Source organism: Haemaphysalis longicornis, unplaced genomic scaffold (assembly GCF_048455015.1).
Source record: "Haemaphysalis longicornis isolate Haplotype H1 unplaced genomic scaffold, Haemaphysalis longicornis Haplotype H1 scaffold_3, whole genome shotgun sequence".
Lineage (NCBI taxonomy): Eukaryota > Metazoa > Arthropoda > Arachnida > Ixodida > Ixodidae > Haemaphysalis > Haemaphysalis longicornis.
This window is the reverse complement of record NW_027526335.1, coordinates 66,432,352-66,456,761: the sequence shown is the minus strand read 5'-3', so window position 1 is coordinate 66,456,761 and position 24,410 is coordinate 66,432,352. Positions and strand designations below refer to the sequence as shown.

Here is a 24,410-nt window from a genome sequence, read left to right as displayed (position 1 = left end):
TGCACTGAATTACGTGAGCCGCAGGCTGCGTTGTATTATACTAGCTAGCCATTGCTAGCTTGGCCAACTGTTACTGCTATTATGGCCGTGATGCGCTGCAAAGCCGTCCGGGCTAACGTACACGGCGAAGTAGCCGTATCTGCATTAATTTGACTTATCTGGGCATAACCAGCAGCCCCACACTCATCGTAAGTTTTACACATGGGTGCATACCAAGCTGCCTGCGTACAAAGCGAAACCGCTCGCCGACGCAGATAACGCGCGCTCGTCGCTTCGCTTTGGCGCGCCAGGTACGGTAAAAACGCGTCTTTCGTCGGCAGATAACAGCTTTGCTCGAGGCGGGGTGAGTGCGCAGTGCATTGAAACCTTCAAATTTGGTCTTCGTTCTACATCGTATATCAATTCCGGTATCGCAGGCATTGCATACAACTGTTCCACACTTGCCGTTTTTTCAAGCGTTTGCTCTCTTTTCTCTGGTCATATTTTGGCTAGTTTCATTAAACACGTATTCCGCAGATTGCACCTATTCAGTCGGAACTGTGTGTTTCTTGTCATATCTTTTTAAGGCATGGCCTTTGGCGGTCAGTAGTACTCAGTACGACGCTCACTGCTGCTTGCCATGGTGCCCACACAGCGCCCAAATATACTTTCGCCAGGTGCCCGTTCTCGGGATGCGTTTCTTTCGCGAGCCCGTGGGGCAACAGGTTTGTTTAACGTTCAGCTCGCTCTCGCTCTTCGTCCTGATTTTACAAAAAAAGACAAAGGGATTCAGGCTATGTGAGCCGCGTTATCATTCTTGTTAACCCAAACAATAGGTGAATTGCATTAAGAATGTGCCTAACCAGTGTTGCGGTAATTACAAAGACCCATATTTTAAGTGTTGCTAATAGCTTGACCGTATGATTGCTGAATAGAATAAGAGAACTTGTGTTTTAAATAGGTGGCATTTAATCCGGAGCCCTCCACTACGGCGCGCCTCATCGCCTGCGTTGCGTCGGCGCGTTAAACCCCACAATCAATCAATCAATTAAATAGGTGGCATGCACTGGAGGCAATACTTGAATACTAGTTGCAGTGAAATTTACAGACTATTCGCATATCATCTGTCATTGCAAGCAGTTTGTGTACTATATCACCTATCACCTGTGCAGGTCTACAGGTGCCCTCAAGACAGAGCCAACCAGCCAGCTGCATTCGTCATACCAAACATGGTGCAAGCACTTCATGAATCGTGCCCTCACAGGACTCACAAAAGTGGCCGTGCCAACTGTTCTCCCAGAGTTATTCAGTTGTATTGATGGCTGCCTGCAATGCTTCTTGCTACCTTATTGATGCTTCTGATGGATACCGCAACTGTATTCCATCTATTTAACCTTGCCATTAGCACCTAAAAGACTATCGTTGACTCAAGGAACAAACGGTTTATCACTGACATGCTTCATATCATTAAAACCACTAACAACAACGTATAGTCTCCAAACTCCACTCGCAAGTTATTGTTGCTGCTAGTTGTAATATTGTGAAAACAGTACATTCACAAAAACCCTTTTACATTATGAAGACTGCCAGGGTAAGAGGTCATGCTAAATGTCGTTTGTCACCATACGTGCTGCCTGTTGTCGGACTGGCCTAGATGAAGAGAACCACGTTGGGACCTACGTTGTCAAATGCTTATGGGATTCTGTAATGTGCCACCATTGTCTCATACACGAGAAGCATATACTGCTTCCCTGTTTCTTATATTAGACTGTTCGTATTGACAGCGGAAGGCATGAATTTGTGTGCCTTAATCGAGCCTGGAACCTGTCGGTTGACTACGTGCACGTACCTAAAATATCCTTGCCTGGCCCTTTGCCTTTACTGGGAAGGCAACGCTTTCGGAAGGTAACCCGGCTTCTTGGGAAAATGCACCCTTGCAAGGAACCAATAGGAAGTTGATTTTTTTCCTCTTAACCTTTTGCGTGTGCATCTCCACATAAATGGGATTTCTGTTCAATTACTGCTACTGATTTGAAGTTGCCCCGAGGAAATAGATCTCATTAGCGTTCATCAAATAAGCGAGGCCATCAAAGCCAAAGTTTTTCCCTTCTTTCACATCCTAATTGGAGAAATTGCCAGACTAAGAAAATTATCTGCGGAGATAGTGGTTGGAAACAGTTGCAAGTATCCCAGTGTCTAGATTATGTTATGGTTGATATTTTAGTATGACTGCAACAGCGCACAGCGTCTGAGGGTGTCGTAGATACAAGTAAATCTGTGGATGGCTGCGTTTCTGGGTTTTCTGCATTTTCAATTACCGTGGAGAAAAAATCCTTTGTGTGGTTGTGATACCTTTACTTGTGCATTTTTTTTTCATTCCTGGAAACGTATTTTCCTCTCACTACTGTGTATTGTCTCTGTTGTGTATTACTCGCTGTTTATTATTATATGTGTGTTGCAAAGAATGATGACAATTTGAACTTGTTCCGTTTAGTGCCATGCAATAAATATTTCTTCATTTATGGTGTGTCTCTTTTATGTGGCTCGGCAACATGTGAACACGCGACAGAATTCTTAACCAAGTGTGAGTGGTACTGTAAATTGCAATTTCACATTTTCAGAAAAAAGGGTTTTTTTTTTGTAAAAGCATACAGGCACTAAGCCTGAGAATGATATATTCAAATAAACGCTAATTATTGCATGAAAGCGTCCGAATACCGTACCGATGACCGTCGCTGTGAGCAGCGCTTTCCAGTCCTTCAAACTACCCGCCAAAATCGGTGTCCGCGAAACCGAAACCGAATTGAACGTACGAAAGTATGGTTAGTAGTTTGGCTCTCCGTCCGCTCGGTGCGCTACACTACAGTACAGTCATTCGGCCGCAGGGCTCTATGGGAGTGTCCACTCTTACCATTATTTCTTTCTCTATGGTGTGCCAGCCAGTTCGCTGACGGAATCGTTGTCGTCCATTTGCAGTCATCGGACGGCGCAGTACCGAAGAAGCAACTGAGCGGAGCGCGGACGGGTTTATTTGCAGAGCAGAGGGAGTGGAGAGGAGGAGCAGCGCGCATGCGCATGATTGGACAGCTGGTGTGCAGATGGGAGAGGAGGAGCAGCGCGCGTTAGCGCACAGGTGGTGTGGAGAGGAGGGAGAGAGAGCGGCGCTATCACAGCTGTTGTTGAGAGAGGTGCGGACGCTGGAGGACGGAGGGTCGACTAAGAGATGCTTTGCATCTAAAAAGAAAACATGGCGTTAAACAGTCGTGGATGATAAGATAGGACGGATTCAGGCGCCCTTATCTGTCGTATCTTGTCTTCGTCGAAGTACGTTTTGTTTCTTCTTTTCGTCGGCTACAAATTGGGCTGCGGCATATTACCCCCTCAGTCATAGTCCTTCGACTGCGGCATGACCAACGTCAGGTGCGATCACGCACTGCCTGCTGTTTCACCGAGCACGGCTACCACAGAACAGGGAGGATTTCGTTTTCCTCGTATCTCGTAGACGTGTTAATGCATCAGTCAGAATAATTGAGTACGCAATTAGTTCGTCGCTGAAAATACCGCAGTTAGATGCCCCTCGTGGGTACCTACAAGTGCCTTATTGACACTTAAGGGATTAGGGCAGTACTTCTCGAGTTAGATAATTAATTACAATTAAGTCGCATTAGCAAAAAAATCGATGCCCGCTTCTCCACAGTACCGCAAACATTATGCAGTAGGTTTTCTTCGAGTAACACCATTGCTCTTTTTTTTCAATCTTGGTGCATGATAGCTAGAACACCCTTATAGCGAGCGCGTACGTGCATAATTCGCGTGCAGTTGTTTGCTAAAGTTATCCCGTACACACCGGGCCGTCTGTGCGAGCGTTAAACAACGCAAGGTTTGTTTGAACAATGACATGGAAAAGCCCCGGCTGGTGTTATACTGTCCTAATTATCGTGCGGTTTGTCTGAATTCTGTCGTTTACAAAACGGAATAAACGTTCGTGAGCAGACTCTGGCTCGATTTCATACCATTTTTCTTTACAAATTACTTTTGGTTACTTCATGTGTATTTGAATTAATTCGTAATAATTAGAGCCCTGCAGAAAAGAATATCTCCGCGACATTTATTCTTCCACAATACATATATGTATCGTGGTTTACCATGACCTGGCGACCTGTATACAGTTCACCAGGTTATGCTAAACCACGCACAAAAGAAAAAAAAAGTTTAATAGTAGGCAAGCTGTGGTATCCGTCCATGCTTTTTTTAATAAGCATGTTTACGTGTGAGCCGACAGCTGTGTGCTATCAGTAGCGGGACAGGGGAACGGAACGGTGAATGAAAAGAATGCCCGCTATCGAGCTGCAGCCTTGTTTCCGTCCCTATCAGCGTCTATCGAACAAGTCAAGGGCAGGCTTTTCGCGCGGCTCCGTGAACTGACTCGCTCATTTGCAGCAGACTGCGCGATCGTCTTGGACACGCGAAACCTATCCGAGCCTGCCATGACGTCTTCGTCCATGTACCCATCGCAAAGCACTCGAAACGTTGCTTCTGCTGCCCGCAGGAGCAACCTGACGTCTCTGTTAAGCTACATCTACGCTACCTTCGTCGTGGTCTTCGGAGCCGTGATGACCGTCCTGCAGCCCTCGATCAAGATAGGTAGCCACAACATCGAAATGGACGACGTAAGTCTTTCTCCTAACGGGTCCCTAAAAACAATCTAAGTATCTAAGTAACCAATCTTAAGTTCTAATCTTTTGAGCCTGCCCTAGCTGGCCTTGCGCAAAAAAAAATCCATCAATCATCATCCTTATCATCATAATCATAATCGTCATTAATTAATTAAAAGTTTTGGCGGGTTTTCAATTGTTTACAGAAAGAAAGCCGGAAGTCATTGAAACTGGAGGAAAAACACAAGGGAAGTGTTCGTGATCCCCTCAGTTGTAGGAATGCTTCCGACGCCCAAGCTAAATATCAATGCAAATACAAAAGCACGCCTCCAGAGGGATCCGGGCAGACAGTAAAGGGGCCCCATTGTTCCCGTTTTATGCCATTCGCTTGGCGATGAGATCTGCGGTACTCCTTTCATTGGATGTCCCTCAAAAATTTTTGCTTTTTTAAGGGCCCGCAGTCATAACCGTGTAGTTGCTGATACCGTGAATTTATAGTGCGCATGCTTCTAGCACCAGTTAGTGCCTATGCCCCCCCCCCCCCCTCCTTCTCCCTTCTTTTTTTTTGTTTGTTTAAATTCGACAATCTGGGTTAGAACGCAAAACTTCCTCCTGTTTTTACCTCCATGCCTACCATATATGTAGCAGAGCAATTCTCGCTTGCATTTTCCGCGTCTAGTACTAATTTTTTTTTTGTATTACCGCCTCTTTTATTACTGACGGGTGCACTGAAAAAGAACTTGAGCAAGTGAGTGAGCGAGGATCTGTCGGATTTATTGTGAGGCTTAAAGACATATGCTCGAAAAAATAAAACAAATTGAGCAGCTTAAGGTATATACCAAAGGCTAGACAATTTGATAACTGAGCTGGAAGGCGGGTCTTTCACACTCATAGCCTGGGTCCAGTAGCGTAAGAAGGATTTTATTCCGACTGGGTGTGCCGAACGCCGAAAAAAGGGAGGGAGGCATTGAAAGGTGGAAAATGAAGTCTGTCTGCTGACGTAATTCGTGCCGTAAAACGAAGAAACGGTATCGAAGAAAGAGGCTTAAACACGGTGCATACCAGAACAAAAAAAAAATCAGTCGATGTAGTCCGCTTTAAAAGGCAAATGGACGACAATGAAGAGACGCACGTACGAAGTAGCCGTAAAAATGTTAAGTATCACCAGGCTTTCGCTTTCAAGGCACGCAAGCAGACATGAAATGCTCTGCTAACCACAGAGCAGTCCATGCCCGCAAACCCAACGCTTATTTCAGCTGGGAATGCGCATAGCCTCGTGGAGAGATGACATCCGTAGTGGTTGCAGCCGCCATTTGTAGTTCGGCGGCAGCAACACGTCATCAAGCGCGACCGCGCTGGCCGCACCCATCGGTGCAACAGTCACCAGAGAACCATGCCGCTGCGCGTGGCAGTAGAAATCTGCTATCAACATCCTGACGTAAAAACTCTAAGAAATAATGCACTTCCAGTTAATTCCACAGCTCGAAAACCTAGCTCGAAGCGCGAAATTCGATGTGGCACTTACGGGTACTCAGTTGAACATCAATGATTTCGCACTCGTTACTCGAGTGTTTAGAGGTCCTCAGATTTTCTTTCGTTACTGCACTTGCACGGCTGCGACTGGGCGCATAGCAGCGAGCTTAGCGTAGCGGCGAGATAACGCGTCCAATACTTCCGAGCACGGTGGAACGTTTACGTGGTGTCGACGCGACAAACTGGGTTCCCTGCGCTTATGTCGTAGCCATGTATACGCGACCATTATTTACGATCATTCATTCTCGAAATTATTGATTTAATCCCTCAATTTCCGACTGGAAGGTTGGGGAGCGCGCAGAGAAATCGGCCTTTTTCTTCGTGATACGATTTGTGGCGTTGTTTTGCGGGAGACCAACCGTGTCGATGGAACGAATGAATCAAAGCCGTTGGGACAGAGATTAAGACGCAAACCGTAAATCCACAGCAATGCTTGAGTGCTCGATAAAAATAATGCACTCATCTGCTTCGCACCTCGCCAGCCCTGTCTTGTGCCTCAGTTAAGTTCATTTCGCCCGTATATAGCGCTGGTCTGCTCCCATGAATCTGCCCTTCATCGGCTTACGACAGCTTGCGACAACAAAACAGACTTTTAAACGAGGGGTGTAAACCTGTGGATTTTTAACAACGACGCTGTTCTTGGTCGAGTGGTAACGCGGGCGCAGCGATGTGGAAAGGGCTGAGCCTATAGCGGGGGGAACGCAAGCGCCAAGTACACGTGCAGCAAGTTTAAAAGGATTCTTGCATGACATGTTTATATGTATAGGCAAAGCATTTGACTACTAAATATGATGGCAAGGTTTGCACTTCTCAACACTGTTGGGCGAAAATAAAACGGGTTTATTTCAGGCAAGATATCGCTACTTCAGTGGTATTTACAGTGGCATCCGGCAGAAATCAATTGCCAGTTGGCCAGCTTATACTGGCCAACTGGCATAAGCGACATCGTATTCTGTGACTGTTTGTCGAGCACACCCAATTTTTCGCCGAACGACTACTATCAAGCCTAACAAAAATTAGCCAATTGCAAATCCCGTGAAAAACAAAGCGAGCGCGGGCAGAGGTCCTGAGCGGTATTGTGGGGCCATCAAGAGGATATACGGTAAACGAAGCAACAAAAGACGTTTCGCCATCCGCTGCAGCCGTAGTCAATATAGTAAATTCATTTCAAATGCCTGTCCTTATTACGTCATCTCAGACGTCACGAAACACGCGATTTAGCGGGAGAACTGAAATTTTGGCTTTAATTGTTTAATTTCTCAGTGAATAAAGCATCGTTTTTTGCCGGTAAAGCGCTCCAAATCTTTGGAATAAAACAAACTTGTACTTCGTCTGCGTGATCCCTAGCGTTCGCGACGTTAGGTCAGTCAAACTGGGCTAATTTTTCTCTATTTGTCCATGTCTCATAGAAAATCTCTGGCTAGAAAATCTCGCAGAAAGTCACAGAAAATGATAAGCGTCGCCTCGTTTGGGTCATTGGATTCGTTTGTAGTTTTTTGCGTGTTTTTTTAGGGTGCTTTACAGCCAACGTATGCGGCTTTACGTTCGCCTCTCATTGCCGTAGATAGCATTTACCACGTAAGCAGATAACTCTCTCGTCTGTCGCCAAAGCGATGAGTGACGGACTGCTGTGCCCGTTTGAATTGATTGTACGTCGTTAAAATGCAACGTAGGCAATTAATCGGCTGACCTGTCCGCGCAAAGCTTGCGGAGCAGATTTATCACTTGTTTCCCACGCAGAACTCCCGGGAATAGGGCGGGAAGGTATTGTCTGCCAGACCAAGTTCTCAGAAAAATTGTTATCCCCTCAGACTCAAAGGAGCAGGGGAAAAAGAGAGAAAAAAACGTCAGTAAAAGGAACGTCAGTAAAAATTGCATTACGAGTGGTTGCTACATCAGCAATACAATTTTCCTGCATTTTTATTTTCTTCGAGCTCCAAAGTTTGCCCCAGATCAGCGGCGCCTATTTCAGTATAGAGGGGGCTCGAGGCATCAATAGCCGGGTAATGTGCACTTAAAGGGCTCGTTGCCACCGCCTTTTGTCGAATTCGAAGGACTTCAACATCAGCACCCTGCCCTAGATAACAGGCAGTTATCAAGAGCCAAGCCCCATGCATTCCACTGTAAGGCGTCTGTGATTTCGTCATCAGAATAAAATAGGCGGCAAAAAACTACCTTTTTTAAGGCGCAAGGACCATGAACTGCCGATTAAAGATCTTTGCAGGCGGGCTACCATGCCGCGCAAGAGAGACAGGAGGAAGGAGGAGGACCACCTGGGGATCTTTAACATGCGCCGAAATATCATACACACGGGCGTTTTTGCTTTCGGCTCCATCAGAAAAGCGGCTGCCACGGCCAGGAATCGAACCCGCGTCCTCGTGCTCAGCAGAACAACGCCTTAGGCACTGAGCCACCGCGGCGGGTATGAGCCCATAGTGGTGGATAGTGTAAAGTGCTGGATTTGTACAGTGCCGGGTGGATAGTGTATACACAGTGCCGAGACCTCTGTTCAGCGCAAAGGTCCTTATACCGCGTTCATCCGCTAAAGTCTGCATTACACAAGCCGATCGACTTTCAAACATTCATTCTTTGCCAGAGGAATTCTGATTCTTGCACCTTGCTTCTTTTTTTCAATGCTGTCGCGGGGCACGCGAGCAAGCAGGTGCCGCGTCACTGACATCAATCATGGTAACGCCACTGCAGCCAGATATGTGCGAACTTCGCGCTAAAGTGGACGCTGCCCGCACGCCAGACGTCTCATCTTGTCGCGACACTAATGGTTCCATGCGCAACCTGTTCAGCCTACTTAAGAAACCTTGCGCGATGTGGTTGATGCAATCGCTGTATTTCTAACGCGACATGGCTTGCGCTTGACAAGTCTCGCGCATTTTTGACGACGGTCACTTTTATTTTATTTTTTCTTCGTGCACACCCGTACGCACATGAGTTCCGTTCAGTCTAGCAGTGCGATGCACGTTCGGGATACGCCACTGCGCAACGAAGAATCCCGGCGCAAAGATACGCTCCATTCTTATTCAACGCCTCCATTGCTTATTCCCAGACTGGCTTCGTGCACGACAGGGCTCCGATTGAAGCGAGCACGCACTTCTGGCCTCCCCTACTCAACCGCCAACTTTACTTGGCTTTCACTTCAAGGGATCATGATCTACGTGATTGTGGTAATTTAATTACAGCGGAATAAAAGAGAAGACAAAACAGCGATGGCAGAAGTTCGAGAGTGTTCGTGTTGTCCAGAAAGACGCGAAACACGTGAAAGATAAGAAAAGGCCATGACCTAGCGCCTGCCTTTGTTCTGCATTAGGCGTTTTTTTTTTTTTTTTTTTGCCAGCAGGACAGCGTTGAACACAAAGGGGTTCAATCATTTCTTTTTGTAGGATGATAGTCGAGATACTCTGCTGAGAGTAAAAAACTTCCACCTCCCCTCGCGGGAACCCCTGTGTAGATGCGGCGCATAGGGGGTTCACGTTGCAGCGTTGGACAGCGGAGGAACGGCGCTGGAACGATGGAGCGGAGCGGCGCAGGCACCGCGTTTTAAGCGCGCATAACGGTGAGGGGACGCGCCGGCGTCAGTGCGTCTGCCGCGGCTATGACGCAACACAATCCAACACAATACACTTTAATCCAAATCCAAGCCAAGCCAAGCCAAGCCAATCGAATCCAATCCAATGCCCCTCGCGAGAGAGTGTTCGCTATCAAAGAGGAGAGGGGGTGAGCAGCGGAGAGCGCAGCTGGCGCGGCGAGGAGAATGGGGGAGGGGTGGACGCCGACAACGCCGGATGGATGCAGGGACAAGGCGAGTGAATGAGATGCGTTCGCATCTAAAAATTGCTGCGGCTTGGCTCAGCTAACCCTGGATATGCAATGCGAAAGCTTGGCTTAGCCTGGTTAGGTCTGGGTTTCATTTGGTTAACCTTTCATTTAGCTTTAATTATTGCACCATTCGTCCAAAGCCTGCCTTTGTCTACAGCTGTGGTCTCGCTTCCAGGCGTTTTCCGAGCCGAAAGGCTCGCCGGGAGATATTCGCGGAATAATTAGACGCCGCTTGCGGACGACAGTTCATAGCCTCCAGCTCCCGCGCAACGCTCAAAGAGGGCCCGGCCTCGCCCTCATCCATGGCCAAGCTCGCATGCTCGCGGTGAGTCACGTGGTCAGGCGCGAACCAGCTGCAAAGAGCGCATGCGCCATGCCGGCATCGACGGCGGCTGCGGCTAGCGAACGCGGCCGTCGGCGGAACTCGCCCCGGCGAGTCCGTGATGCGTTGCCAAGAGTACGGAGCAGCTGCGGTCAAATGAAGGTCAAATTTACCGCGACTGTGAAACCGCTGGACGAGATTAGTAAAGCTTTGCTTTAATCATTGGACGGTGCGCTTTCAGGCCTTCGCCTGCGTCATGTGCATCCTTGGTCTCGCCTGGCTGGTGTTCCTGCACGGGGACATCTCGTGGCAGAAGGCGCGTCGCTGTCGCCAGCCGAGCGGGGCAAGTGAAGGCGGCGCCGGCGACACTGAGTCAACGGTCACGGCGGACGCCCTCGACTGGAAGGGCTCTCGGCTGGCGGAGCCGCCTGGGTACACCTACCTCACCGGAAGGCACAGCGGGAGCTTCTTCCTCAAAGCCGGCATGACCGGTGAGCTCGCGAAACGTTTACGGAACAAAGGAGAGCGACATCGTTCTATAGGGTGAGGCTACAGCGACGGCCGTTTGTCCAGTTCTTCTCTGCCTCCTCGCCTTCGTCCTAAAGTCCCGTAGTTTTTTTCCTATGGAATCAATAGCAACTAACCCTGAATTGGAACTGTAATTACTGTTCATTTGTGACGTACAATAAGCCGTTGTTATAGCGAAGTCCTCGGCCCAAGAAACCAAACTCGTTATAAGCGGCATTTTATGAAAATGCGCTATGATTTGCTCTCCATAAACTGCAGCTGGGTCCATTTAAAATAACGGCGAATAAAGCGATTTCATTATAACAAGGGTTTATGTGCGCGGAAGATTCAGATACACACAAACAGCGCGCGCAGAAGTTGTGTTTCATTTGAGTAGCAGTACCGGCGGTGATGCAAAGCTACCGTTATGGACCGAAGACGCAGCAAATGCAATTAAACAAAAAGCGAAACAGCCCCAAGAGTACGACAAGCCTTAAAACACTGTGGGTGCTGCTAAAGGTAATTACGGAGATATGGCTTCTACTCTATATCGACGCAAAGAGCAGTTTATCCTTGTCATCTATATCTGGTTCATCGTACAATTGATCAAACGACCAACAAGAGTAACTGGCGAAAATTTAAATTAGGCTACATATCAAATGGGATGACCTTCACGTTAGAAGCAATTACTTAACGGTTTCGTTTTCTTTCCTCTGTAAAACTGGACTACTAATGGCCATAGCTGCATGCTAGTAATTCAGTCGCGCACTTGCTCGCATTCTGTCCGCATGCTTGAGTGACTCGTCCCGCTCTCCATACGCGCTGCGCGAAGTCACCAACCCCCCTCGTGCCCCGACTGCGCAGTGTTCTGCTGCGGCCACCTGATCCACGAGGGCCTGCTGCTGGGCCAGGAGATCATCGCGTGGATGCACGCCGGCAAGGTGTGCACGGACACCGCGCTGCTGCTCGTCCACACCCTGCGGCCGCTCTTCTCCTTCTACCAGCTCTTCTTCCTCTTCAAGTACTCCAACGTGAGGGGGAACATTGATCGTACTACTAACCTTAATCGACCAGATTTAGGCGAAATTCCCAAGGTGGAGTACTCCAACTTGGGGATTTCCCTAAATCTGGTCGATTAACACCTGTCCATCGCTTCGAGTTGTTGACCGATTCGCTCTCACGCTGCAAACTGCTAGCCTCCTGGTTAGCTCAGTTGGTAGAGCGACTGCTCCGGTTATGCGGCGGTCCCGGGTTCGAATCCTGGACCAGGACGGATTTTTTTTCAACTGCGAAGTTTCTGAGAAAGCTGTACAGCTTTCCTTTGTAGCCGTACGGCTGAATTGAAGTTGATGTCAATTTTTTTTCGTACTAATCTACTACTGGCGACTGTTGAAACCTTCGGGGCCGAAAGTGACTAGTACTGAGCGTCTCCTTATCACGGGACATGCGCTATAGACATGGTGCTTTGTTTTGTCTCATACCCTTACCGCGTGAAGACGTTGCAGCGTCACCGCGCCCGGCGCATTTTGTTTGGAGGACCAAGACACAAACGACCGGTAATAGACTCCGGCGAATTCCGGGGGATTAAGTATATCCATAACACTCCACTACTGCGCACCTCGCTGCGTAGTTGCAAATTTCGCGCCATTTCAGGCCACGCCAGAAAAACCTCGCCGAATTGAGTTGCAATAATGTGTTTGAGTACCGTTCTCCAACGCTGCAGTGCATCCGAACCAACGGCCGCTAATCTTATCTGTGCAGCTGGGAAGGGGGCATGATAAGAACTTGCGCGACACCGTTTAATACGAAACTTTGTGTAAAGCGACAAAACGGCCGCATCTATAGATGCGGCTTTCCAGTGCTAAGCTAAGTCCAGCCAGCTTCCTGCATTATTTTCCGCCGCCTCATCGTTATCTATATCTAATTTGATCTGTCTCTTGCCTCTTGTGAGCGTTGTTTTTCTCGCCCATCGATTTCAGATTGTGATCAACCGGTGGGTGACGCTGGCAAAGTGGGGCATCATGCACTGCTTCGCCACGACGCTCACCTTCTGGATTCGCACCATCGTCAACGACGCCTACGGCGACGTCGTCAAGGCCTCCAAGGGCAAAGTTAACAACTCGTTGGCGCTATGGGGAAACCTCACTTTCTCGGGTACGTACGTTCAACGCTGCCCTTTCCTCGTCTTTGTGCCTCCCCCGCCTCACCCCCCAAAGGGACAAAATTTCCACTGTGTAGCGTAGTGCAAGATTGGGTGAGTTGGCAATCCACATTCACTACAGCACGCTGAAGACGAGGATGAAAGTAAAGGTGCAGGGAACGAGCGCTGACGTATGACTGAATTTTTTTACATAAAACTGCCGTGCAGCAGATGACACAAAAACGCTTGAAAATGTAAATAAAGTTAACTAACATTACCACGCTATCGGGCAGCACACGTGCCACGTTTTAACAAGATTGCTGCGTCACATCTCCAGTCATCCAACGCCCTTTTGAATGATCAAGTTCATTAGCAGAGATGGCTATCGATGACTAACGCATTCGTTGTTTAACTTTGCTACTTCAGCAGTGCCGATTATTTCTCTCGTCATCTCATCTTTGCCACTGGACGACTTTCCGCTGGTCAAAATTCGGAATGCCATTGCAATTTCTACAGCGAACGCCCACACTGCTGTGTGTAGCTGTTGTCCCTGTGCCTTGTGTTCTGCCCGTGTGGCTAGCATATAACGTGTCGCATGACAACGGAGTTTCGTAGATTACGGACGCACTGCATGCCGCGAACCTTATTTTGTGCTCAATGCCACTCGCAAGTACAGTTTTTTTGTGGGGAGAAGCGTCTTTTCGCAGTGTTTACAGTATTGCCAGGACCTAAAATAGAACTTCTACGTTCGTGGAATCGTCCATTTTTTTTTATAACCGGTGAACTACATCATGCACGTACGGCATCACCGAAACCTTTGTTTTCCTTTCCTCTTGTCATGACTTAGGACTCGCCTCGGTGGCAACATTGCTTTAACTCTCTGCATGAGCCCGGGGACATCTCATGTGATCAATTTGGACAGCCCAGAATTGTCCCGAAGCAGCTGTGTATTTTATTTGTCCGTATATTTCTATTGCGAAAGAACTTTTGGTCTGCCCAGGAACTGCTCAAAACTGTTGTGGGCGGGCAAATAAGAGGCCACGTATTGCATCTTGTGGGGCTTGATCTTTGAACCTTAGAAGGGCGTTAACAAAGCACAGCTTTGCTGCCACCCTCTTCACCAAACTTGAGGGACCAGAGGAGAGTGGGAATATTGGCTTACTTCGTGGCTCGTACTGCCGGAAGACGTAGTCGTCAGAAAAGAGGTGCCTCATTCCCATAAACCCGAACGTGTTATCCTCAAGTAATTCACGCGTTAAATCTAACTGGTCAAAACACTCCCTGGACACACGGAATACTTCTGCTGCACCCTTTTTAAAGGAAACGCCAGTGCAGTCAATGATCAGCAATAAATCGTTCACATGACGACATATTTTTCAGCACATTCCCAAGTCCCCGAAAGCCTTTCGTCCTAGAGTGGTCAAGATATTTTCATTGAGTACCCGTTGCAAAAACACCTACTCGATTCTGAAATGGTACAGCTTCATGGTTGCCTATTTCACTTCCACAGCGTAACCATATCTAGTATGTGTTGGCTATCAGCGCAGCCCGAGGACGGCGTGAGCGACAACAGTCGCAGAGCTGGGGTTTGATGCCGTTTGCTGCTGGGAGTCGTCACTAACACTAATCCAAATGAAAACAGTTTTGAGGCAACACAAACTTACTGCAATACAGCACTGTACTGTTGTTCCCCACTCTCTGCAAGTAAAATACAGTGCTCGTTTGTGGTTCTCCCTTAAAAGGTCATTTTCTGAGAACGAACAGTTTGCGTATCAGTGTGTACGATAACCTCTTCGATTTCGGTTTAGGATGAGACGCCACACAGCGTCCGCTGCGGTCCGCCCACTTAAGCCTCGCTTCGTCGCCTACGCAGATCTCCAGGTTTCCATGTCCGAACGTCACGGGCTGATCCAGGAGGCCAACTGGACCTGCGCTGTGGCCGACCTCTTTTCTCCGGCGTACATGCGGCCGATGCCTTACCTCTACCCGTTCACCATCGAGTTCAACCTGTGCCTTGCCGGCGTCTGGTTCATCGTCCTCCAGAACCTTGGCACGTCGGCGCAGAAGCAGAAGCCCTGCTGTGACGTGGCCGCCGCGGCTTCCAGGACGGTGCCCGAGGAGGTGTCAGAGAACAACCTCGTCATCAACGCCGACTGCCATTCGGCAAACCGCGGCCTGTTCGCCGGCATCGTCGTGCTGCTTGCCTCGATTGTGGTCATGGTCATCTTCTACGTGGCGCTTCTGGACGAGAGGTATATACGGCCTCATTGCCGTTGGCGCGAAGGCGGGACTGCGCTTCAAATCAAATTAAAATAAATGAAATAAAAGAGGCTTATTGAAGTGTGTTAGAAAATACATGTTACGTATAAAAGTTCCAAAGTCAGTGACTGTACCGGCGCCCTGGATAAGTTAATAAGGGGTATAAAGTATAATAAGCTTAAGCAGCAATAATCAGCAGTAAAACTATATAAGACGCTCGAAAAATAAAAAGTGTGAATTCATTTAAAGTAAACAATCAAAGCATAAAATAATTAATTAGTGAAAAAACAAGATCTTCATGTCCATTTTTCATAAAAAGTGACAAGAATGATTAACAGGGCAAAAGATGGCCCTTCATGGATTATGTAAATGACGACACGCAAATAATTGTTTTTCACAGCAGGTGGCAAATTTTTTGGAGTCATTTTACCGTAATTAATGGGGTTAACACTTGTTAATTAGCGCTTGTGGGAATATTGAATTTTTTCTGAAGTATGTGGGTTATGTTCGTGCTTTTGTTCTCGCTTGGCCTTGATGTTCATAATGACCCAGAATTAAGTTCGTAGTAGTAATTGTAGCTGTACTTGTACTGGCTGCTAACCGGAAGAGTCCTCCAGTTCCCATGGAACTACGTGGTTGTAGCCATTTAAAATGTAACGCTGCCTTATGGCGCTTAATTGGTAAATATCTTGAAAAAAAATTACATGCCGGAAAGCTGTTGGAATAAGGCATTACTCGCTGTGTTTAGGTGTTGCGACATAAATATCCACTGAACGTTCCGCACTGCTTCAAGTTGATCGCTTGGTCGCATAATGCACACGGGGTCGATATAAGCAATTCGCGCACTTGTGGTTCGCGCAGGTACAGCCAGACCGGTGTGTCCGTGTACCTGGCCCAAGTGGGCGTGCTGCTGCTGCTGGCCTTCATTGCCTGCCTGCTTGCGTATGGGCGCATTGCTACTCTGGACATCAACGGACACCCGATCACCATGCTCGACGACTTCCTTCTCTGCATACCGATGCCCTTCTACTTCGCCCACGCGACTCTGGTGGTCATTGCCGAAATGTCGGAAGGTGGCAGCTACGAGCGAATGCTGCTGCAGGTGGGTGGAACTCTGAAAAGCTGAAACGGCTGCGTTTCTTTAAAAATGGCAGTTCTGTGCTACTCAGTGAGGGTTAACATACATACTTTAATAAGGTCGTGTGTGTGTGTGTTTGTTTGTTTGTTTGTTTGTTTGTTTGTTTGTTTGTTTGTTTGTTTGTTTCGGAGTTAAGAAAACTTGGCTGCAAACAAAAAAAAGGATGCACGGTTTGTAAGTTTAAAGCCTGTCATAATAATACCCTAGGATTGCTCTTTTAGTTTTAAAAAATGGCAATGTTTTTGTCTGAGTTTAGTCTATTTCTCAAATGTTTGTAATCTACATGACGTCTTTGGCTGTTCTGATATTAAATTGTGCTCTGAGATGTCCTCGTGCGCGACTCGAGATCTTTGGTGTAATGGGTGTTACTTATACCAGTGCTTGCAAACTATGTACTTTGAGAAATATTCGGAAGAAACGTCTGCCACTTTTTTTTTTCTCGCTTTAACTTCTGGCATGGCTCGAACTGCTAGAAATAAAGCAGCGCGTCTTGCAGTGTAAGAATGACTGTGTGCCCACACGAAAATGTAATGGGTGTGACAAAAGAGCCCTTGTCCGTGCAGATTTTCACCGTGGTGCAAGTGGTGACGCAGACCCCGCTCATCATCGACGGCCTGCGGCGCTGCAGCAACAGCCCGGCCTTGCGCTACAAGAAGCCCGGACGCGAGGTCGTCTCCTTCTTAATCGTGCTCAACATCACCATGTGGATAGTGTACACCTTCGAAAGTAAGACGGTCGGCAAGGTCTTTGTGGGCATGCAGTACTTCGGCCTGCGCGCCTGGGTCTTCGTCGAGCACACCACGGTGCCCCTGATGCTCTTCTACCGCTTCCACTCGTCGGTTTGCCTCTCGGACATCTGGAAGTCCGCCTACGAAGCCGAGTAGCGATGTTTCTCTGCGTGCTCGCGAATGATAGTACCAGACTTTCTTCGTCATATGAGCGCTGAGAACCACTGCTTGGGACGACACAGTGGAAGTTCTGACGGGTCGAACGTCCACGCGACGGCACCGCCCAGCAGACGACTCAGCGTGGGGTTCACCGAACACATGTATAGCGGATTTGTGCTCTGAAAGTTGGTGAAGCGTACTAAGCATTTTTTCCCCAGCAGAACTGAAAGGTGTAGGTTACACATCGGGGAGAAAATACAGACTGCGCGCCTGCCCCTTACATAAGTGTATACCCATTGTCCCCTGTTTGGTGTGGAGACTACGACATGCGTCGTCAGTTCTTGGAGACTAACAATAATGGCAAAAAGGACACTACATAAAAAGTACGGCACGGTGACGCCCACTGTTTGTGTCTACCGTTACAACCCAGCTTTTCAGTCTCCACTCATTGCATTCCCTGCCAGAAATTTCGTGGGCACATAAGCTGAACCCTGCGCGCTCCACGCCATCCTCTTTCGCTTCTCACAGCTTCTGTTTCTGGAAATTTAGTCCCTCAGAAGCCAGCGCACGTTGCTCAACAGGTTGGGGATTCCACTTTAGCAGTCTTCAAAAAGCAGGAAAAGGAAATTTAGCTCAAGAAAGGAGGATGAAGCGCAACGGCTCCACAAGCTGTGTTCCAAAAACCTGTGATACTACTGTGATCTGTAGTTTTTGTGCCACGATTTGCGTGACTTACGCGTAACCGAGTGTAAAAACGTGATGTTACTCTGTGTATATGCATGCGACTTTCTTTTTTCTCATTCACGACCACAACTGCAGCCGCGAGTTCTGCTCATGACACAACGTACCATGAAGTGCGACATTTGATAAAGCAATGGTGATTTGTCCTCGTTCTATTTTAAGTGATTTTATAAATTTCGGCAGCGTTACTTGCCTTTGTCTTGGCTCTTTTTTTACTTTTGGACTTGCCAATTTTTATAACACTGTGGCTCAAGCTGCAATGTTGAATGTCTATATAGCGCCCCAATAGGTGCTTGCATTCCTTTGTTTCAAGCATGTTCCCAGTTACCTTACTTTAAGCAATATACGTTTTAGAAAATTAAAGTACGTTTATGCTTCACTATGTTGTCACGCTCTTCTAAATTTACAAAAAGTGAGGAATTGTGGCAGCCCAAGGACCGGGTATAAGCGCGCCTGCAAAAGACATTTGAACTGTTCATTTTGTTCGGCTTTTTTGCAGAAGCTTGTGTTCTTTTGTAGTTGTCGGAAGTTTATTTTGGTTATGATTTTTCCACAAACATCTGCCGTATTTTTCCCAGTCGTTGCGCACAGAGGAAAAAAAAAAACGCGACGAAATTGCAGCACCTCAAATACAAACCTCCAATGATTAATAATGCTTCTTTTGCGTCTGCTGTGTTAATAAGTGACAACAAAACGGAGACAATAAACATTTAGGTCTTTTTCTCCTGCCCTATCACGGGCAGGTGGATTGCAGGCACAGGTCGATTGCTCACTCCAGTCGGTGGAAGGAGATGAAGCGCCAAAGCGAATAGACAAGGCAAACAGACAAATTTAAAGGCAACGATGCTTAAAGGAGCCATGCAGACAAAACACAAGTTTGGTTCATTCGAAAGACTGCCTCGTTAGAATCATACTGACCCCACTTCTAACGTAAACTTCGCTCAAATAAGCTATATCATTAGAAAAAAAAAGGAATGACCATGCGACCCACTAGCTCATTTCCCTCAACAGAATCTATGTCATATGCACAGCTGTGGGATTGGCTAGGGCGGGCAGAAGCAAACGCAAATGAGCGTTTATAAGCGTGCCGAACGAGCGATTTGCGCTTACATTTAGGGCACATTGTTTTTACGGCAGTAAGAACGGTGGGATAAACAGTGGAAGTTACGAAAGTGCACGCAAACATAGAAGTACCGGTGCGTATACTGCTGTTGGTACTGGGCGCACTAACTTTGTTTTAGCTGCACAGCACTGCGCCGCTTCGGAGTTGTCTCAGACGACACTGACCGATTGGCGTAAGCGGCCGGTGTCCCCCACCATATGACATCAAGGCTCCCCACCTCATATGGCATTATTGACGTCACAAAAACACACGATTTGGCGGGAGAATCAAAATTTTAACTTGCATTGATTAATTTGTCAGTGAATAAACCATCATTTGCTTCCGGACAAGCGCTGGGGGCACCACAAACACGAAACCTTTCGAATAAAACAAACGTGTGTTTTGTCTGCATGGCCCCTTTAAGCTTGGCACGTTAGGCCCACGCTTTCCCTCGGAGGAGGCCGCCGTATTCCGGCGTGTTTGTTCCTTTTCCTGCTTACCAGAGGTAAATAGTGTGCGCAACTTTCACGCTTAAAAACCGCGTTTCGTACAAACGCTTATCTCGCCGCAGCCAACCGTGCGTGGCGGGAGAAAAAGTTCAGTGCCGATGACCGCCTACACTGCATTCGAAAAATCTGATTTCCTTGTTTCCCTCTTCACGCTCTGCCGCCGAGGGGCCTTTCTGTTGGGCAGAAGCGATCGAGGAAGCGCTTGTCCAGTAGTATTTTTGGTCCCCTTTTGCGTTCTTTTACAAATTACAGCCGCCGCGCGTTTCGTCCTCTCCCCGCGCAGGCTTTGCAATCTAGAGAGCCAGGTACACATTTTGGCGCGCGGTCGTTCACTCGCCGCAGCGTGGCTAAGCCGGGCCGTGTGCACGGTCGTGGCCGACCTGTTGAAAATAACCGTCCTAGTATGGTATAGTCACGAGCTTGCAGCCCAGTCGAAAAAGACGAAAAAAATTTGTAGTTTGTCGTAGTTTCGGGTCTCGTACTGTCGTCGTGTCGTATTCTTGTCATGTCGTGATTATGATGTAACGTCGTGACAAATTCCTGTCTTGTTGGGATCCTGATGTTCGATTAGTAGTTGCGCATGGTGTGAATGTTATTGCCCGTTTTGAATAGTAGCGTAAATGGCAGTTCTGTTGTGACTACAGAAATGTTTGTCGTTGAGAAAATTGACTTTCTCGTTAGGACACAAATGTGTGTTGTAACAACAGATGGCTTTATCGTAACAACAGGACTTCTGTTGTCACAACAGTTTTTGTCGCACGACAGGAATTCTTGTTAGGTTTTTGCGGTATTCCCGTTGGGATTCTAGACTGGGGGGCTCTTCCACATTAGTTCGAACGGAGGCGTTACGAAGCTGGACGCAATCGAGCGCAAGCATTTAGGGTGTAAAACTAGCGGCCAGATTTAAGACTGCAGGACCACTGGACGATGGGTCGATCAGACGCTGGTGAAAAGACTGCGCCTCTTCTAAACGGTGGAGAGAGGATATACATCGCCGCTACAAGGACAGGTTTCCCAGAAATCAATCCTCGTTATCGCTGACACGCATATTCGGACTGTGATCTATGATTCCTCCTCAGGGGGAATTTCTGAAAACTGACAAATGGTGGTCGTACACATCACAATGAAAACCGGTTTTAGGCTCTGTTTAGGCTTCAAGCTTAGGTGTGTGTCCTGGTTGCGATTACAGGTGACAGGTTGAAGCACATGTGGCAGTGACTCAGGTTGTGACGACAGGTGGCAGGTTGTATACACCGCTACGAAACCCTCTGGCACATGTCTAGGCTAAGAACCCAAGACTGGGGCCTTTCTGACCTCGCTGTGGCTACCTTCCCATTTCAGCCCTGCTCCATCTGTATTATCATGGAGGAGCGTTCATGTGAACTTCCCACGAAACGACGACTATGCCTATATTTGGTACTTCTAACCAGAAAGCAGGATTGACAGGTGGTGGAGAGGCCGGAGGACTCTTTCTTCTTCTCAAAAGGTTACAAATGACTGACGAAGTATTGGAGCAGGAGGAAGTCATTGCGAAGACGTCTGCACGGTTCAGCGGGCAACCAACACCCTCCACTGATGAAAAAAAAACAATGGGCGTTTCGTGACGTATTGACGAGCGCATGTGTCGATGCAACGCTAACCATGCATGTCTCTGGGCCGGGGCAAGTAGCAACGCCATCAAACTAAAATTCACTTGCTCCAGAGACGGTCGTAGCGCCTGTTAATGAGTTCGATGGCTCGCGCAGACCGATGCTCTCTCATTTAGCAGAATACGTATTTGCGCCACTCAGTATGTTCGTAAACCCAAACCAACACGCCCAGCAACACGTTCTCTTGGCCTAGCGGAGTGTCGCAGAAGTCTGAGCTGCTCATCGCTTCATCTCGTAAGACACTCCCTTTCGAGTCGCCAACCGTCGTCCTACATGCATATATGGAAGGCTATCTGGTTGTTCCAACTCCGCAAGTCAGAATTTCGGGCATGCTCTTTCAAGCGCATAGCTCCAACTGTTCACCAGGATTAAGTCCACCACGGAGCAAGTCTCCCGCATTAATTTGCAGGATGATACGAAGTAGTCATCTTGCAGGTATCCGGGAGGCACATGTACTCAGGTGTGGTGTTGCGGTGTGCCATCTTACCGTAATTACCCGATTCTAACACGCACCTTTTTTCCGGAAAATTAGATCGAAAAATCGCATGCGCGTTAGAATCGGATACGAAACCGAAACTGCCGAAACAACGGACATTTCGTCTCGCCCATCGCCATCTCAAGATGGCGCCAAAGCTTTTAGCAACAATTTTTCGGACGCAGGAAGCATAGGCGCTCAGGCTTTTCTATCGGCGTTTACACAAACCGTCAAATCGTTCCACTTGATAACAGCAATGGCAGCAGCGGCTCTCGCGCGTTCAAAACGAGTGGTCGGCTGAAGCGTGCGCCTCTGGAGAAGTTCGCAGGATGGGCGTGCGAGGCGTGGGCCACGATCCCATCGATCATGGTTGAACGTTCGTTATGAAGTGTGGCATCGCGAACGCACTTGACGGCACCAAGAACGAGATGTTGTGGTCAGAGGAGGGAGATGGGTGAGATTACTTCGAGAAATAAATCGCCCGTTTATCTCGCATTCGTTTTTCTTGCTCACGAAGTTCCGTGCGCGTTACAATTGGAAGTGTAAGTTTTTTCGTTTTTTTTTTTTGCCAGGAAAATAGTGTGCGCGTTAGAATCGGGGGCGCGTTAGAATCAGGTAATTATGGTAATTTAAGACGATCACTTATGATCCGGATGGTGTATATAAAATACTCTCACTTCGAGAAACTAAAAATTCTGCTCATGCGCCTTAGATATGTAGGCATCTGCTATATAGATTATCCGCGTACAATTACGTAAACAAACGCCGCCTGCCTTAATTAAGAACTCGCAAGAGAAGAAGTCTGGAAAGACCGCACCAATTGGCGCGCCTACAGGAACAAGAGAAGATAGGTGCTGCCCGCTACACACCTTCCTCCAAGGATTGCTCATTAACTAGCCCCGCTAATGTACGACAACAGTTTGTTTTCATTCGTCACCTAATCAAGGCATGTGTATCCTCTGTGAAATTCCTGACACCGCTGAACACATTTATTTGGACATGCCCTCGATTTAAAACTGAAAGACAGATTCTCCTAGACACCCTTCCCGCTAACTTACGACCAAATTCCTTAAATGATCCCAGGCGCCCCTCCTACCCACCTAATTTAGCGAAGGCAGTGTGGGACACTCTTCTGCACTTTATATCCCTACCCACTATTTTTCCCTTGATATTTCCCACCCATACCCGTCGTGAACCTTAACTTATCGCTACCCCTAAGGGGGTCTGATGCACTAGCAAGAGACCCCCGGGTGTTTTTTTCTACATTTCAATAAAAGTTCAAAAAATACAGCTCCTGCACTCAGCGTCTCTATAGCAATGCCCTTAAAATGACACTGAAGTGAATTTGTCGAACTCCTGTCTTTGCTTGCTCTGCGAAGACAGTCTCAAATAAACACACTTTTCATCATTTATATGGTTGATGAGGCGGTATGTATTTTATAAAGCCCGAAAGAAGAAAAACTATTAAGCACGGTCTGCGGCGGCCGCACAAACTAACAGCAGTGACGTCAATACAAGGTGCTACGTGATTGGACGATGTCCACGATTAGAATACAAACCAGTTTCGGTTTCGATTCTGTGAAGTAACATGCTTGGCATTCGACGTTATCGTTGGCTGGGCATTCTCGATATCTCACTAACAGGCATACCACGCTTCTGCCATGTTGCCGGCTGTAAGATGAGTGAGATAAGCCTACCAGGACGGCTTGTAATCGTGGATGAGCGCCCTCCGCGTCACCGGAGACGCTTAAATGCGATGCGCTTTTCACCCACCTTTAGAGCTTGCCTGGCTCGTAACTGTATCGTAAGAGACGTGTTCGCACCAGGCCAAGGGTTGGCTGATTCGGGACTGTGCCCGCAAGCAGTCGGCGCTCACGGCAACACTACGCCAACGAGAGCTCTCCAGCGCGTCAGTGTCAGTCTGCACGCGTTCTGCGAACTCCTTCGTGGAGGAATGAACGTTACAGCGCAAAAAATGGTGGTCCGCATAGAAAACATTGCCACAAAACAAATATATCCCTTAAAAAAGCATGCGCTATTAGGGATTAGAACTTGGAAATTGCAAAACAATAAACCTGGTGCTCCATGATCACTCGGCCGTAAGCCAGCGCTTCCAGGGGCGGAAATACACCGTGTATAATGTATAGCCAGTTTACATTTTTATTTAGTTTTAGCCTTCCAAGAAGCTTAGATGCCTATTTCTCGAATAGCGCTCGTGCAGTAAGCGTCCCCCAAATTTCCAGAAATATATCGTCTCTAGCGACTGCATTCATTAGGCGAAGGAGCGTTCGCAGATGTGTGGTCGTGCTGCGGACCGCTGTGCTATTTCAACCAGGACCAACAGTGCTTCCCGCACCTTGGTATTACACTGCACAATACGTGTTCCGATTTATCGTAATTCCTTAGTACCTAAATTAACTTCTCCGGTTGGCCTTAGATTTCCCTACTAGCGTACCAGTCAGCGAAGCGTCGCATGCGCGCTTGTGTGGAACGACTTGGACTAAGAGCTTGATACAGTCTACAAACTAACAAACTAAAGGCACATTCTTCCATGCACAAAGACGTCGTGGCTTAGTTTAAACTGAGCGAACGAATTGCGATGACCCGCCGGCGGCCGGCCATCTAAACGCTGGGCCGACTGATTCTGCCGGAGGGTCGCCGCACCGTGCAGCAGCGCAGTCAA

General features: G+C 47.8%; 1 protein-coding gene across 1 annotated transcript in view; it reads left to right on the top strand.

Annotated features, from left to right (window-relative positions):
* LOC144174557 (proton channel OtopLc-like) overlaps nt 1–18,371 on the top strand; it is a 30,784-nt gene extending 12,413 nt beyond the window's left edge. Inside the window, exons 3-9 of the mRNA XM_077703325.1 lie at nt 4,529–4,649; nt 10,562–10,811; nt 11,692–11,858; nt 12,807–12,981; nt 14,841–15,219; nt 16,088–16,328; nt 16,928–18,371. Of these exons, the coding sequence (XP_077559451.1) occupies nt 4,529–4,649; nt 10,562–10,811; nt 11,692–11,858; nt 12,807–12,981; nt 14,841–15,219; nt 16,088–16,328; nt 16,928–17,248 (1,654 nt within the window). The 3' untranslated portion in view covers nt 17,249–18,371. The remainder of the gene's footprint in view (nt 1–4,528; nt 4,650–10,561; nt 10,812–11,691; nt 11,859–12,806; nt 12,982–14,840; nt 15,220–16,087; nt 16,329–16,927) is intronic.
* Nucleotides 18,372–24,410: the final 6,039 nt, after the last annotated feature.